The sequence below is a fragment of the Magnolia sinica genome, chromosome 10 (assembly GCF_029962835.1).
Source record: "Magnolia sinica isolate HGM2019 chromosome 10, MsV1, whole genome shotgun sequence".
Taxonomy (NCBI): domain Eukaryota; kingdom Viridiplantae; phylum Streptophyta; class Magnoliopsida; order Magnoliales; family Magnoliaceae; genus Magnolia; species Magnolia sinica.
In genome coordinates, this window is record NC_080582.1 from 63,571,095 (window position 1) to 63,589,165 (window position 18,071).

At 40.6% G+C, this 18,071-nt stretch overlaps 1 protein-coding gene across 1 annotated transcript in view; it reads right to left on the minus strand.

The window, feature by feature from the left end:
• Positions 1–560: 560 nt before the first annotated feature.
• LOC131217560 (wall-associated receptor kinase-like 1) overlaps positions 561–18,071 on the minus strand; it is a 34,207-nt gene continuing 16,696 nt past the window's right edge. The window contains exon 4 of the mRNA XM_058212497.1: positions 561–824. Within this exon, the coding sequence (XP_058068480.1) occupies positions 561–824 (264 nt within the window). The remainder of the gene's footprint in view (positions 825–18,071) is intronic.

The window sequence follows — 18,071 nt, forward strand, 5'->3', positions numbered from 1 at the left end:
CTTGAGGAGAAAGAAAGTATTGATTGATTGATTGATTGATTGATTGATGGGACATGATGTAGAGATTCTCTTGGGATTGTAAATGCGCGGTGTTTTTCCTCAAACTGAACGTGGGCCCACTTCTCCTGGCCAGGGTATTGGATTGGTATGGAAGACGCGACGTTGGAACCGCAGTGACGGTGCGGTCACAATGATACAAGTCTCGGATTGAACCGACTCAGATCTACGGGATACGACTTAGGGTCGCGCGCAAATGTCGATCATAGGTCGCAGGTTGCCAAAATTCATCGGGAAAGATTGCGGGAGTCGATGGAATAGTACGGATTAGGATACGGGTCTTACAACTCTCCCCACCTAATAAAAATTTCATCCTTAAAATTTATACTACCATCACACTAAGCATAACTCATAAGGGAATATGGAATATAACATCATATATAATCAAAACACAGCATATCATCAAACACCTAATAGATGGGGATAACGCCCATAAATCTCAAGCTCTAACTCCCAAGACGCATCATTCATGAACAATTTAGTAAGACGGTGTAGGGGCCAAGTCACATGAATCGTCGATGACTGCTCCTGATGACTGAGGATCCCGTTGCTGCTGTGGAGCTACCGGAGGGGGCCTTCTTATTCCGCCCTCCTCTCTGAAGAATGCCAGTCATTGTTTGCAACATCTGCTGTAGCTGGTCCGCACTTACTGACACGGTCGGTGTTGCGCTAGACTCGGATGGTGGTGTAAAAGTCTCTGGTGGGGTAACAGGAATCTCAGGCGGGAAAGTAGAAGTCGTTCGGGTCACTCGCTTGGGTGCCATGACCTACAAGAAGGAACAAGGGCCAATCATCCTTGGGCACTCTCGAATGCACACGCGATAGGGAACTATATCAGGAAGTTTCTAAGTTATTTGAATTTAGGAATCTAATCATTTTAAGTTCGCAACAATCATACAGTATAAGGTAGCTATCAGCAGATATGTGATGTTATTTTTAGGTATTCCCAAGTTATGCTCTAATACCAACTTCTGTCACGCCCCAAACTTGGAGATCGGACTCACAAAATTTTTGATCACCGAATTCAGTGCCGACAGCCTCCGTAGTACCCTATTCTCGGCTCCCAGCGCGCATACACCAATTTTCGATCCTGGGATCCTACAAGGAGGATTTTCAGTATAAATTTTTTTGGTAATGGAGTATAACCACTAGTATAACCAAGTCACAAAACAACATCATCACCACATATCCACTAATATAGCCAAGTCACAAAATAACATCGATGTTTAATTCCATTCTTTAAAAGCATTAATTTTAATATATATGAGCATTGTATATATGGTAAACATTCAAGGTTATCTTTTAAGTTTGGTAAACATATATGTAAAAGAGTGCTTGATTATGTGCATTCTTGTAAGTACTGTATTATATATTTAGTACCCTTAATTGTCAAATTTTGTTGTGACAAACCACTTTGGATTGATAGACTTGTACAAGTGATGGAAAGTTCACCTTCAAGTTGAAGTGATGGGAAGTTCACCTTCAAGTGAAGATGTGTTACATTCAAGTCATGGAGTATTACTTCAAGTTCAAGTACGGCTTCAAATTCAAGATCAAGTCAAAGTGCTAGCTCAAGTGTGAGTTCTAGACCTAGTTCATGTGCTACTTCAAGTCTATATGTTAGCTCAAAGGCATTACATGGACAAGATCAAGTTCAAGAACTTCAAATGTTCAAGATCGATTAAGTTCCAGAATTTCAAGTGTATAAGATCATGCTTCAAAAACTTCAAGTACAAGATCAATTGGAAGCAACTGAAGTTACATGGTTTAATGTTCAACTTTCAGGTATATATGACCTTAGAAAGACCTTAGGATTAGGTAATTCATATTACATAGTCTATATGGGTTAATATACTTATTATAGGCTTTGGTTTGACTAGTCTTAGCCTATGTTCGACTACTTCAGGCTCTGTCTCGACCAGTCTAGGATTTGTCTTGACCAGTCTAGGAAATAATTTAAAATTTTAGAATTTTCTAGTAGGGTCACGACTAGTAGAGCACCCTGCTCGACCAGTCATGAGAATAGTGCTTGACCAGTCAAACAGGGCTCGACTCAAACTCCAGCAACCATTTTGAGCTCCACTCGACCAGTCGAATGCCATACTCGACTAGTTGAGGGTCGGTTTTATCTAATCGCGTCAGAATTTTTGAAATTTAGTTGTTCTCAGGACCAGTCGAGGGAGACCTTAGACTAGTCGAAGGAACCGTTTTTCTGCCATTCTAAGAGTTAAGTACCCATGATTGTGAAGCTATTGTACGGTAATTTAAGATTCTTTTATAGCTTTTTTTTATTTATAATTTCTTGATCTCTTACTACTTCAATCTGATTTTATAAAAGGGAATTCTGGTCTATCCCTTTTAAGATCCAAGAAATTGAATCAAAGTAGCCGAAGGTTGAATTAATTTAAAATTCATTTAGACCTAGAACCCTTCATTTGTGTGACTGAACATTGATCATCTTCGTCTTCAAAGTAGTGGTTCTACCAAGCTACATCGAAGTAGAATCTTCAGATAAGTAATTTATATTTTCTGTATTTGTTTTGTGCGATTATCTAGAAAATCTCTATTTTTGGTTTTGACTGAGATCAGCCAGAAAATCTCAGCGTGGGGTTTTTGATTGTGTAAGCCCAATTGAAAAACACAACTATAAAGGTTTTAAGGTGAACCTTGGAAAAGCTTCATTTTTAGTGAAAGGTAATATCATGTGAGTTGTAATTATTGGGAGTGGAGTAGGTGTAGCTGTTTGCGAATAGTTGGTGTACACACCGAACCACAATAATTCTTAGAGTTGTGGTGGATGTTGTATGTGATGTATATGTGTTGAATGCTTGTATATCTTTCATGTACATATGGTGAATGTTGTAGTAGTTAGATTCCTTTCTATTGCTTCTTGCTTTGGTTTGAGTTTTTGATCCTTACTGAGTTCAAGAAATCAGGTTGTCCTACCATAAACATTAGTTTTTGGTGTAAGGTTGTCCTTTGAACAACATTTGTATCAACCTCTCAATACTATTGCAATTGAGATTATTATTTATTTTAGTTATCTGTTTTTATATTCCACTTTATTTTTTATTTGGCATAGTCCTATTCACACCCCCTAGGACTGAGAGCTTGCCCTTTTCACTTCTGATGTATGAGAGCCGTCACCCGTGGTTTTCGTTGGAGGGTCTTCATGGTTTGTCACATTCATTGATGACTACTCCCAGAAAATTTGGTTTATTTCATGAAATATAAATCCAATATCTTCACCAATTTCAAACAATAAAAGGCCACGGTGGAAAAATAGTCTGGGCAAAAGGTGATAGTTTTAAGGACTGATAACGGTGGTGAATTTACCTTCATTAAATTTAATCAATTTTGTAAGGATGAAGGTATTGTTAGGCATAACACAATGCATCACACACATAAGAAAAATGGTGTGGCTGAGTAGATGAATCTGGACTCTCTTGGAGAGAGCCCGATACATAATTAGTAATGTTTGGCCTATGGACTGAGGCCGTTAACATGACTTATTATTTGGTGAATCGGTCCCCTTTTATGACTATTAAATGAAAGATTCCAGAGGAAGTATGAAATGACCATAAGGTTGACTACTTGGTTTTGCATATATTGGTTGTGAAAGTTACTCTAATGTACCGTCAATTGAGAGAAAGAAGCTAGACCAAAGAGTAAAAAAGTACATCTTTGTTGGATATGGTGTTGGTGTAAAAGGTTACAAATTATATGACAAGGTCACACATAAAACCATCACTAGTCGTAACATCAAATTCGATGAAGGCTCCATATTCTGCAAGAATGATTAAGAGGAGCAAAAGGAACTAAAAAGGTTGGTCGTGAACGTTTAGGTTGACACAGGTGATACTCAGGTTAAGACAAATACATAAATAGAGGTATAAGAAAAGGTGGAGTGACCACCTACGAGAAGGAATCCGCCGCGAGGTCGCATGTTACCAGCGAGATATAGGGACGACTCTAATATTGCATATGCCCTTATTATAGATGAGACACTATGTGAAAAAGGAGAAAAAATGAATTTTAAGATGGTTGTGGAACATTTGCAAAATCCTTTGGTTTAAAGACGATTATGAACCATCTATAAAATTTTAGACGGCTCTTAATAGTCTTTAATATGAAGCAAAATTGTCTTATACATGTTAAACGTCTACTAATCATTTAAGATGATCAGAATCCGTCAGTAACTACGAAGAAAAGATGGTTCTCGATAGTCTGGAATAAAAGACGGTCCTTAGCTGTCTTATAGGCAGTCATCTGAGATAATCAAAGATCGTCTGTATTAAAGGCGGTCCTTAGCTATCTTATAGTGGTCATCTGAGATAGTCAGAGATCGTCTGCACTGGAGATGGTCCTTAGCTGTCTTATAGTGGTTGTATGTGATGGTCAGATACCGTCTGCATTAGAGACGGTCATTAGCCATCTTATAGTGGTCATCTAAGACAGTCAGAGACCATCTGCATAACGGTCCTTAGTTGTCTTATAAACAGTCATCTGAGACAGTTAGAGACCGTCTGCATTAGAGATGGTCCTAAATCGTCTTACCCTTCTATTGACACGACTCCCTCACGTAAGGTGGAGCATGCCTTAACATGGGGTTACCGTGAGAGCCATGTTAATGTATCTATTACATATCCAGGCTGTCCATTAGTTTCCCACCCAACGTCCTTATTTTTATTAAAAATTGAGATTTTAGGTAATGAAGTTCCGAAAAAATTGAGATTAAAAAGAAGAAGAGAGATTTTAATATATAATTGACATTTTGAAAAATAAAATTCAAAAAAAAAGTATGAATTTGAATATATATATATATATATATATATATATATATATATATATATATATATATATATATTCGAGAAGCTTAGGAAAACAATTAACAATGTTTGAGAAAAATTGAGATTTTGAAAAAAAAAAAAAACTGCGATTTAATAAAAATCTAGATTTTGAAAAACAAAATTAAGAACTTTGAATAAAGTTGATAATTGTTTTGTATCTCAGGCGGGAACTTTGAACAAAATTAAGAACTTTGAATCTCAGGCGGGAAATCTAGATTATATTTTTTGAAAAAGAAATTGAGATTTTGTATTTTGAAAAAAAGATAATTAAAAAGTGAGATTTTGATGATGTGTTGTATATCCATGCCGTCCATATGTTTCTCCAGCCCATTTTTGGGCAGGGTATAAAAAATTGTGTAGATTTAAATGTTTGGTGGATCACACCATAGAAAGAGTGGTAATATAGTGCCTCGCCATTAAAAATTATAAATAGCCCATCGTAAGGTTTTAGTTGTGTTTATTTGCAATCCAACTTGTTGATAATGTAAAGAATAATTGGATGAAGGGATACTACAAAGTTTAAATTGATCCACAACTTTTATTGCCTTCAAAAGGTTTTTAATGGTTATGGCCCACCTGAGATTACCGAGTTCTTATGATTTGGAATCGCATCCTAAAATATGATGAAAAAATATATGGACGGTGTCGATATATAGAAAATATATCAAGGTGGCCCCTACACAGTTATGGTAACACCCATGAAGGAGTTACCTAAATAGTGAAATGCTACTATAAGGTCGACCTCATGGGAACTTCCCGTGAGGTCAAATGTGTGGGCCCCGCCATGATGTATGTAGAACGTCAACACTGTGCATTTGATGTGTCCCCTTTAGGTTATGAGATATCCCAAAAATCAGCCGTATACGAAACTCAGGCGGACAATAGGACCTAAAACTATGTGAAGACATCTTTAAAGGATATAAAAGCACTTGGTGGGGCTCACATGAGTTTTGGATGCGGCTGAAACTTGGTCCGACCCGTCATCCAAGTGGGACACATAATGAATGGGCTGGATCTGTGAAACACATCTAGGTGGGCCCAGTAAATGATTATGAATGTTTTAATGGGAGAGTAACCCCTCTCAACTATAGTATGTGGTCTGGTCCACCCAAGTCATGGATTATTTTTAAGCCCATGGCCCAACATGGAATGGTGCATCTGACTGATGGGGCATATCCAAAGTTTAAGTGGAGCCCACCATTGGCTGCAACCCAAAGTTCTAGTTAAGCATGTACTAGGGAGCATCCTAGTCCACTCATTGGCAGCAACCCATTTTCCTACCCAGGTCTTGAAATCCTTGGAAAGTTGCATTGCTAATTTCTTTTGAAGTTGGATTGACGGCAAGAGGAAGATGCACTGGAGAAGCTAGGACTTGATTGCGTTACCTACAGAGGAAGGGGGTCTCAGTATCAGTAAATTTTCAGATGTGTTGAAGGCCTTCCACCTGAAAATGGCTTAGGCAATAAAATTCAAGGAGATGGGCAGTTAGTGGAGTGGTTTTATGTCAACAAAATACGATCGAGAGCTATCACCTGCAGGTCTTCCCCGCTATTCCAGTTTCGCATCCCCCTTATGGAAGAAAATCAGAAATTGTTTCCCTGTAGTGGAGTCCCAGGTTTGGTGGAACCTTGGAGCAAGCCAGTGTAATCTTTGGTGTGGAAACTAGACTGGGTTGGGCCCAATTTAGCACCCAGTCTCTTCTCCTATCCCTGTGGTATTGCTGCCTATGAAGGTTTCTCAATTTCTGGATGCCAACGGTCCCTGCCCACCATTTGCGGTCTTCAACATGCTCCCATAGGAAGTGGTAGATTTCATTTTTCTAGCGGGATTTTGCATATTCGAGGGCCCAGACACCCCTTTCTGGCCCTTAACCCCCTCCAGCATCTTCTTCATCAAATCTGCTTGGGATATTTGTAGATCTCCCTGGCCACACAAAGGGTGGGCTAGGTGGGTGTGGCATGCAAATTTACCCCCCAGAATCTCACTATTTGTGTGGATCGTTCTGCAGGCTGCGGTTCCAGTTGATGGTGTCGTCCAAGCTTGAGGGGTCCATTTAACATCCAAGTGCGTTTGCTGTGGGGACGCTGCAAATCAGTCCCCCTTGGTGGAATCTCTTCATCACCTTTTCCCTGGGAGCAACCTGGCGCACGAGGTTTAGGCCCATTTTGGTTCTATGTACGGGATCACAGTTATGTTGGCCCTGTCTATGGATGCTTGTCTATCGCAGTGGTGGAGTGCCCCCACTTCTGGAATGAGGTCCTCCTCGGTCCAGAAGCTGGTCCCCTACTTGATCGTTTGGGAATTATGGAAAGCCAGAAACGCTATTGTCTTTGCCGGCATGCCTGTTTCTTCGCCCTCCCTATCCACCGGGGTCAGATGGTGGATGGCCTACATCACCAACCCCAATTCAGTTCCCTCTCTCCTGCCCCCTCCAGGTCTACGGCGTAGCCTTCAGTGATGTCTTCGACCAGGAATTCAGCTAGGTTTCAGTCTCCTTCTAAGTGGCTCTCGGTGGTTAAATGGTTGAAACCGATCCCGGATTAGGTTAAGATCAACGTCGACGGTTCATCTAGAGGCAACTCAGGGAACTCAGGTGGTGATGGTTTCTGTAGAGGTGATAGAGGTGAGTTCCTCTTTGCCTTTTCGGTTGGATATGGCGAAGGCTTAAACACAATCGCTGAGCTTCAATTCGTGCTATCCACGATGGGCTCTTCCATTGTCATAACTCTAGTCGCTCTAAAGTGTTTGTTGAATCAGACTCCCAATTGGTTGTGGAATGAGAATTTGATACTAGACCGGAAATGGGCCTACTAGCTCCATAGAATTGAGAGATTGAAAGGCATGGGACAAGTGTGTTTTGTGCATATCTTAATGTAACGCTTCGGTGGATGTTATGGCCCATTTAGGCAATGCTAGTCAGACATCCACCTGGTTTTCTCAATTTTCTGATCTCCCGCCTGAGGTTAGGGGGCTTCTCTTCCTGGACAAGGTGGGTCTAGGGACGATTAGGGAGCACTAGACAACAATTTTCTTCTTTTCCTCTGTTCCTGAGTTTTTTCGATTTTTTCTTTCCTATAGTATGTGGTGTGGCCCACCCAAGTCATGGATTGACTTTTTTTTTAAGCCTGTGGCCCACCATGGAATGGTGCAGATCCAAAGTTCAAGTTCACCCCACCATAGAATAGTGACACCCAACGTTGAAACCTTCTTAGGGCCCACCACGATGTTTATTTGAGATCCAACCCATTTATAAGTTAATATAGGCATGAAATAACGGAAAACATAAATATTAGCTTGACTGAAAACTTCTATGGCCCAAAGAAGTTTTTAATGGTAGGCGTTTAATCCCCACTATTTTCTATGGTGGGGTCCACTCGAACTTTGGATCTGCGTTGTACTTTGGCTCATGCTCTAAAATTATGTGGTAAAATGAATGGATGGAGTGGATAAACACAATCATTCATGGTCAACTGGTTGTCGCCCTAATCCTCTCTCTCACCCTAATCACCCCCCTCCACGATCTAGACTGTTGTCGAATGCCCTACCCATGCTCGCTCTCTCTCTCTCTCTCTCTCTCTCTCTCTGAAGCTCGGTTGAAGGCTAGCTCATTCATAAATGTGAGGTATTTCTCTCTCTCTCTCTCTCTCTCTCTCTCTCTCAATCTCAATGCCAATTTAGGAATTTGGGGATTTAGTAATTTGTGGATTTCCGATTTGATGTGGACCCTCATGTAGGGATTTTAGGATTTTAGGGCTTACAAATTCGAATGTGGACTCCAAATTGGAGTTTTTCTGATTTTACAAATTAGGGATTTGGGGATTTTAGAATTTTAAGGATATGATGATTTTTGGAATTTGGGATTTCACCTTTTGTTTTTTTGTTTACTTAATTCTCTTTTCTTTATTGACATTTAGAAGTCCAATCCATTGATCTAGACTATTCATTAGGTCTAAGGTACATTTCATGAGGTTGCCATGTAAACTTCATACCAATTTGACATATATCAACCATTTGATCAATGGCCTTTAATACAAACAGTAAAAAATAAAATAAAATCATGACCAAGGAAGCATCCAACTTTAAGTCACTGCAAGTCAGATCAAGTGGCCAAGTCAGACTCGGCAAATTTTGCCGGGTCAAAGCTCTGGTTGAATTTTATCAGTTGGTTGAATTTAGTGAAAATGGGTTTTGTGGCACTTTGGCATCCGTATGGAAAGAGCTTGAACAATCGACAACACATGGAAGAAAGGTGTAGGTGGTTTTATTAAAAGTGACAAGGGGAAACAATACGGTGTTTCGGGACTGGAGACTCTAACAAAGTAGGTGAGTCTCGTTTATTTTTTAGGCTGGTTATAGTGAAAGAGATGTAGAAAATGCTAACTTGTTAGCTTTCTTGCAAAACGTGGAAATGCATATCAAATTCCATTGTTAGCAAAACTAAAAAAGTTAGTGGGTTGGCTGGTGTACAACACACCCCTGACCTGGATGGTGTGTATACGTGTCTCACGGGAGATGAGCGCTGACTCTCTTCAAGCTCTGGCATGTACGAACGGTTTTACATGGGCCCCATAATAATTTATTTATTATATCTATACAATTCATCCATTTTGGCGATTATTCTAGAGCATGAGCCCAACAGTGATTCGTATCCAAAGCTCAAGTGAACCACACCACAAATAGCAGTAGGCCAATGATTCTCACCATTAGAACATTTGTACAGCCCACCGTAACGTTTATTTCCCATCCAATCTACTCATAAGGCCAGGCAGACCAGGAAGAGGAGAAAAAACAAATATCATATTAATCCAAAACTTGTGGGACCGGTACGGGTTTCAATGGTAGATGTTCAATTTCCCACTCTTTTTGCAGTGTGGTCCACTTGATCTTTTGGATCTCTCTTATTTTTCCGGCTCAAGCCTAACAACGACTAAGGGCGAGAGAGGGACAGAGACAGAGAGCCGAGAGAGAGAGGAGCGTGTGAGAGAGAGAGAAACAGAGGGAGAGGAGAGCACTCGGGGCCGGCGCTCGCCCTAACCCTCATCGGACGCGGATTGCGTACTACTCCCGCCTGGACGGTAAGCCGTCCGGGTACGGCTCTGTGGGGCCCACCATGATGTAATTATTTTATCCACGCCGTCAAAAGATTTTAGAATATCATTTTTAAGGCATGCAATAAAAATTAGATGGTTAAACATATCCAGTGGACCACACCAAAGGAAGCTACAGTGAAAATGACACTCACTATTGAAACCTTTCTAAGGGCCACCATGATGTTTTTTTTTACCATCCAACCTATTCGTAAGGTCATATGTAGACGTGGATGAAGTGAAAACACAAATATAGACTTGATCCAAAACTTCTCCAGCTCCCACCAAGTTTTTAATGGTAGATGTTCAATTCCCACTTTATGGTCTATTTAGGCCTTCAAACTGTCTCATTTTTAAAAATGTACCTTAAAATTATCCGAGAAAAACGTTGAACAGCGTAAATAAAACATTTACATCATTATGGGCCCAATAGAGCACTGCCGGGATGGATTACCGTCTGGCGGGGTTAAGACGCAATCCCCACCCCAGAAGAATCTGCACCGAATGACAAAAATGGGAAACGGATTGGCTACTCCCCCTGCCACCCGCCAATGGCCGACGTGCAGTGCTCTATGGGCACCAGCATGATGTATGTATTTCATCCATTCCGTCCATCTATTTTTATAGATCATTTTACAGTAAGAGACCTGAGACCACATTCCAGGAAAAAGTGTTGAATGAGCGTCTACCATTAAAAACATTACGGGGGCCTAAAAGTTTTGGATCAAGCTGATTTTTATTTTTTTTTCCCTTCATCTGGGTCACCTTAGGAAGATTTTAATGGTGGATATCCAATCACTATTGTTTTCATACGGTGTGGTCCACCTGAGATTTATATCCATCTCATTTTTGGGATTAAAATCTAGAATGATCTGTAAAATTGGATGAAACACATACATTGTGGTGGGGGCCACAGAGCACCGACCATCAGCCACGGGGCTGGTGGCGGGGGAGTAGCCAATCCGTTTCCACAAAAATGCGCTCCAGTTGGTTTTCCCACATGTGGGGCCCACCATTTTTTAAATAAATGGAATCCAAATCGACCGGAGGATCATCGTCAACCATAAATATTGGATGCCAAAAGAATTAGGCTTAGTCAATCATGGGGCAGGCCACACCCCAACAAAAAAACCTCCAAATCTCTGCGGACGGGCATTATCGCAAAGATCATAGGTCGCCCAGGAATTGAGAAAACTATGTTTGAAGCCTCCAACCCCGTCACATCTAAGTGGTTCATCAGACAGTATGGACTATGGTATACTTCCATTTAGCTGTTATTTCTTTTTCTCAAGGAATTAACGGGTCCTGTTATATCAGATCACAAGTGGTGTCATGATACGTCCTTCTGTGTAAACGGGCCACGGTTCAGTCATCCGGACTACTGTTGATATTATGGTCATGAGTGGGCCACTTTTAACAGATCATTTTCATGTTTTTTCTTAACTATTTATTTCTACTCTACTTATCAGGATCTTCCAATCAGGAAGATGTTGTTGGGGATTTGTGCTGCGGAATCACACGGATCTAGATCTAGGATAGCAATCCAATAACATCAAGCAATCACAAGAGAATACAAAGATTTAATGTAGAAAACCCTTGCTGGAAAAAACCACGGTACAAAGTGATAGAAATCTACTATGAAATAGAAATTATAAGAGAAAGAACTTACCCGATTCGAATAACCTCAAATCTCACCCTTGCAACACTCTTTGATAACCCTAAAACCCTTTTAGGAACTCTTGGAAAACTTTTAGAAAGCTTTAGAATACCTTACAATAGCCCTAGGGACTACTATTTATAGTTTAAGAAACTCCACTTACGCACTTAGTCTGGAAACCGCCTTAACTTTAGGTAGTCCGCGCAGGATCTGTGTAGCCTTGACTGGTCGAGTCCAGGCCTTGACTGGTCGAGGAACCCCCTCGACCGGTCGAGCCATCCTCTCGACTGGTCGAGCGGCCCGGACACAAAAAATAATTCGACCGGTCGAGAGACCCAAAAAGGACAGATTTAAGGCATCTGTTAACAATCTCCACCATGCCTTCAATTTTCAACCATGTAGTTCATTGACCTCTTCTCTTATCTCTGTATTGCATCATAGCTTCAGTCAACGCTTCTCGTGCACACTTCGTCCTTCTTTTACATCATCGCCAAGCCCAGAGAAGTTGCACAGAACTTGAACTTCTCTATAAGAATGACCTTGGTGAGCATGTCTACTAGATTCACGCTGGTATGAATCTTCTCCAGTGTTACGCCTCCTTCCTCAAGCACCTGTCGGATAAAGTGGTGACGAACATCAATGTGTTTAGTACGTGAGTGATAAACAGAATTTTTAGCCAAATTGATAGCGCTCTCGCTATCACAGTTAACCGACACAGCCTCCTACTGAAGTCTCAACTGATTTATCATGCCTCTGAGCTAAACACCTTCTTTAAATGCTTCCATTATTGCCATATATTTTACTTCGGTCGTAGAAAGAGCCACCACGGACTGAAGCTTCGACATCCAACTGATTGCTCCACCCGATAGTATAAACGAGGATCCTGAAGTAGACTTCCTGGAATTTATACTGCCTATGTAATCAGAATCCACATACCCTACCAACTTTGTCTCTGTTTTCTCAAAAGTTCAGACGTAGTCTTTCAGACCTTGAATGTATCGAAGTAACCATTTCACCACTTCTTAATGTTACTTGCCGGGGTTTGACATGTATCTGCTCACAATACCGACTGCTTGTGAAATATCTAGTCTTATACAGACCATGGCATACATTAAACTGCCAACCGCATTCGAATAAGGCACATGAGACATAACTTGCTTTTCCTTATTTGATTTAGGACATTGTTCTGAGGAAAGCTTAAAGTGAGCCGCGTGGGAACGCTCACCGGCTTTGCTTAGTCCATCCCATACTTGATCAATACCTTTTCAAGTTAATTTGCCTATGATAACCAAAGCCTGCTCTTCTTCCTGTCTCTATGAATATCTATGCCGAGAACCCTCTTTGCAAGCCCTAGATCTTTTATCTTGAATGTCCCTGATAACTGAGTCTTCAGTACGTTGATTTCAAACATATTATGACTGGCAATCAACATATCATCAACATACAATACTAAGATGATGAATTTTCCATCACTTAGTGTCTTGTAATATACACAGTGATCGTATTCACTCCGAATAAATTAAAGACTCAGTATGAAAGAATCAAATTTTTTTTCACTACTGCCGAGGCGACTATTTCAGGCCGTACAACAACCTCATTAACCTGCAAACTATTTTCTCTACCCCTTTAACTTCTTAACCCTCTAGTTACTTCATGTAGATCTGCTCTTCTAACTCCCCGTGTAGAAATGCAGTCTTGACATCCATCTGTTCCAGCTTGATATCATATTGGACAATCAGCGCTAAACGAATCTAATAGATACTTACTTAACCACCGGCACAAATATCTCCATGAAGTCAATTCCTTCTTTCTGAGCATACCCCTTCGTCAGCCTCACTTTGTATCTATCCTGATTCCTTTTGAATAACCACTTGCATCCAATCACTTTTCGGCCCACAGGAAGCTCCACCAGCTCCCATGTGTGATTTTTGTGCAACGAGTCCATCTCATCATCCATAGCCGCCTTTCACTTTTCTACATCAAGCTCATCAAGACCCTCCTAAATAGTAGACGGGTCCCACTCATCTGTAATGAGGGCATATACAATATTAGATTCGTCCCTATATCTTGTTGGTAACCTATGACCACGAGGTGGGTTTCTTCTTAGAGGTGGCTACTCCACCTGACCCTATACCTCTGTCTTCGCATCTGTCTCTGCCTGTGTATCATCTATATCAATCTGGACGTCTACGATCACCATTTTCGGTTCCTCTTGCTCCTTGTGATCATTCTTGCGAAATAGTGAGCTTTCATCGAATTTGACGTTACGGCTAGTGATGACTTTGCGTGTAACCTTGTTGAATAACCTGTAACCTTTTACACCAATGCCATAGCCAATAAAGATGTACTTTTTGACTCTATGGTCTAGCTTATCTCTCTCCATTGATGGTACATGAGAGTAAGCCTTATAACCAAATATGCGTAGAACTGAGTAATCGATTTTTTGACCACTCCATACTTCCTCTAAAATTTTACATTCAATTACCGTTGAAGGAGACCAGTTCACCAAATGACAAGCCATGTTAACGGCCTTAGTCCATAGGTCCTTGCCCAACGCAGCATTACTTAACATGGATTTGGCCCTCTCCAGGAGAGTCTGATTCATTCGCTCAGCCACAGCGTTTTGTTCGGGAGTGTGGCACACTGTGTTGTGCCTGATGATCCCTTCATCCTTGCAATACTCGTTAAACTCAGTAGAAGTAAATTCTCCACCATTGTCAGTCCTTAAAACTTTTATTTTTCACCCTGACTGTTTTTCCACCATTACCTTCCATTGCTTGAATATGGTGAAAACTTCGGATTTAGGTTTAACTAAACCCAAACTTTCCTGGAGTAGTCGTCACTGAATGAAACAAATCATGACGTCCCCCCAATGGAAACTTCTGGCGATAGCCTCCATACGTTAGAGTACACATAATCAAGCACTCCCTTACAAACATATTTTTCAGATTTAAAAGACAGTCTAGATTGTTTACCATATATACAATGCTCGCATATATCTAAATCAGAATTTTTAAAAGCTGGAATCAAACATCGATCGAAAAGTACCTTCATGCCTCCCTCGCTCATGTGACCCAGATGAGCATGCCACATATGTAGAGACGTGGAGTCTGCAATAGCTAATGTTGGTCCACTTGCCGAAGTGTTCCCAATCAACTTGTAAAGGTTTTCGTGCTTCTGCGCTCTCATAACCACGAGTGCCGCTTTTGAAACTTTAAGGACGCCATCAATACCGGTGAACTTGCAACATATAGCCTCGAGTGCACCAAGAGAAATCAGACTTTTTTTCATATCAGAAACGTGCCTGACATCAGTCAAGGTACGCTCCATCCCATCTAACATCTTGATGCTCACTGTACCAATAGTCACAACATTACAGGTATTGTCATTGCCCAAAAAAACTTATCCACCATCGCATTCCTTGTAACTGGCAAACCAACTCCGATGAGGAGTCATGTGATATAATGCCCCTGTGTTAAGTATCTACTCGTGTTTATGATTGTCGTGTAAGTGACCAATCACGGAAACAGACAGAACATCATCACCACTTGATTCTTCATCAGATGTGACCACATTAACCTCCTTAGAAGAAGCCGCTGAATTTTCTTTCTTCATTTTAAGATTTTTACGATCATTCTTCATGTGTCCAGACAACCTACAATTCCAACACTTTAATTTTCCTTTGCCCTTACCCTTGGATTTGGATCAGGTCTTGAAGACCCTGTACCTCGCTCAGAATCTCTGCCCCTTGTAATCAGTGCATCGAAAGATATCCCCATGTCGCCGTTTAGCTTTCTCATAGCCTTCCCTTGAAGGGTTTAGATAACGGTGTCAACACTTGGGGTTTTATTTGCGATGCACATCGTGTCCTTGAAAGACTCATTTATATCAAGCAATTTACAAACCAATTTATTAAAGTTGCTAATGTGAGCTCTAGATCTCCACCCTCCGACATCTTGAAGTTATAACACTGCCGCTTCAAGTGTAGGCGATTTTCAAAGGATTTTTTCGCATAGACATCCTCTAACTTTGCCCATAACTTAGCCGTAATTTTTTCCCTCATGATATTGTAAAGAACCTCATCCGTGAGATATAAATAAATAGAGGCTAAAGCATTACTATCAAAGTTTTTCCATTCATCATCTTTTATGGTAGATTTTCATTCCTCAAGAGCCTCAATCTCACCTTACTTGGTTAACAGGCTAATCATCTTAACCTTCCATAACTCAAAATTATTTTTTCCAGAGTACTTATCAATATCATACCCGGTACTCGCCATTATTTCTAATCCCTTAGATTTAGATCTGTGCCTCAACGATTGCTTTGATACCACTTGTTGGGGATTTGTTCTGCGAAATCACACAGATCTAAACTAGGATAGCAATCCAATAATGCCAAACAATCACATGAGAACACAAAGTTTTAACGTGGAAAACCCTTGCGGGAAAAAACAACGGCATAAAGCGACAGAGATCCACTATGAAATAGAAATTATAAGAGAGGGGACTTACCCAATTCGAACAACCTCGAATCTCACCCTTGCTATACCCTTTGATAACCCTAAAACCCTTTTTAATTAGAAAGCTTTAGTATATCTTAGAATAGCTCTAGGGAACCCTATTTATAGTTTAGGAAACTTCAGTTTTGCACCGAAAGGCGACACAGAAATCCGCAGTCCGCATCAAATTCAGAAATAAATCTGCGTAACTACGACTGGTCGAGCGGACTGCACGACCAGTCGAGCGAATCCCATCACCGATCGAGTTAGTCCCACGATAGAGTGCGCAAACACTCCGTGTGACCAAACCACTGCCGACAACCCTAATACGACTCGGGTTCGTCAAACACGTCCCTCGTGGCGAAAGCAACCTCGGCCACGAGCTCAAAATCTGTTACCAATTTCCTGGACTATTCCATAGTCCTAAACACATTCAACTATAACAGATATTCATATCAACAATTTAGAACAGTAATGGAACAACAATTCAAATCATACAGTATGTGAGCATTTGAAGAATATCAACTTAACATGAATTTACATATAAGAAATGCTTAAATGTAACCAACAAAGAATGTATATTGCATGTGAGAAATCGTACACACAAATAGGATAGTCGAGAATCTCTTCTCAACGTCCGAATATAGGATAATATATTACACTTGATCATTCAGACATTTCTACAAACACTTAGACTACATATTCCCACATACATGACATATGTTGGTGATAACACACATTTGGACAATTCCTTTTGCCAAGGAGTTGACACACCTACTACTAGCACAAGTACACGACAATTAATCATGGCAAATACATATTTGAATTTTATACATATACGATACTTTCTACATACATATGAATACGCAAATCTCAACATAATTCATATATATCAGGAACGCAATATAAACATCGCATTTGGCATGTGAAATTACACCCACAACAATAATAAACCATTATCTGACATTGAAAGCCTTGAAAACCATAACCTATACGAATATAGTCTACACCTTAAACCAGAAAAAGTGCACCGATCTGATTTAGACGATAGGTCTTCGTCAACGGCGACTAGATAACCTAAGGCATGAATAAAAATAAGCTACATCGACACATAAACTATTCTAAGCTCTAAAACAGATTAGGATTTGATTAACTTACCCAAGAGTGAACTTAGAATCACCGGAATAACGATTCAGAAGTGATGGTTTAAGGATGCAGAGAAACAAGAAAGAATCTCAAATGATTCACCAACTTCTCTCTCACTTTCTCTCTCTTTTCTTCTCTTTCTCTTAGCTAGGGTTTAGGAAATTCGTATGGAATAGAGAGTGAGGGTTTTAAGGTCTTTATATAGGCCTAACATTGATGAAAATAGCCCCAGGGCCAAGGTATACTTAGGTTATAACCAAATCAGGCCTCTCTCGATCTAACGGAGCACTTCCGGTGGTCCTTTTTCCACGTGCGGTCGGACTTAAGCTCACTGACCATGGATTTAGGTCAGACTGAGTTTTAGTACCGATCGGATCTACAGATCACCTGTGGCGGACTAATCTCAATTCAACGGTCACCAAAACTCGATCAGGTCCACGAGCACCATGACATGCTTGGGCCATCTTTCCTGATCCGAGGGTAAAATTGGGTCAGAATCCAATGGTCAGATTGCTTAAAATCGTTGCGCAAGCGACACGACTCAGATTTCATGAATCATATTTAATTTCTCACCGTTCTCACACTCTTTACTCCGGACTCAAATAAATCGACCCAGGACATCATCTGGACTTGATTTCTAAGGTGATGGTCAAGCCCAACAAGGTGACCATAACTGTCTAAGATCATCGCTATCGGACATTTCGACGCGCGGTCCAGGTCCGATCCAAAGATTTCAAAAATTCCCGAGAGCAACTGGATTTAGCGTTGAATTCCAG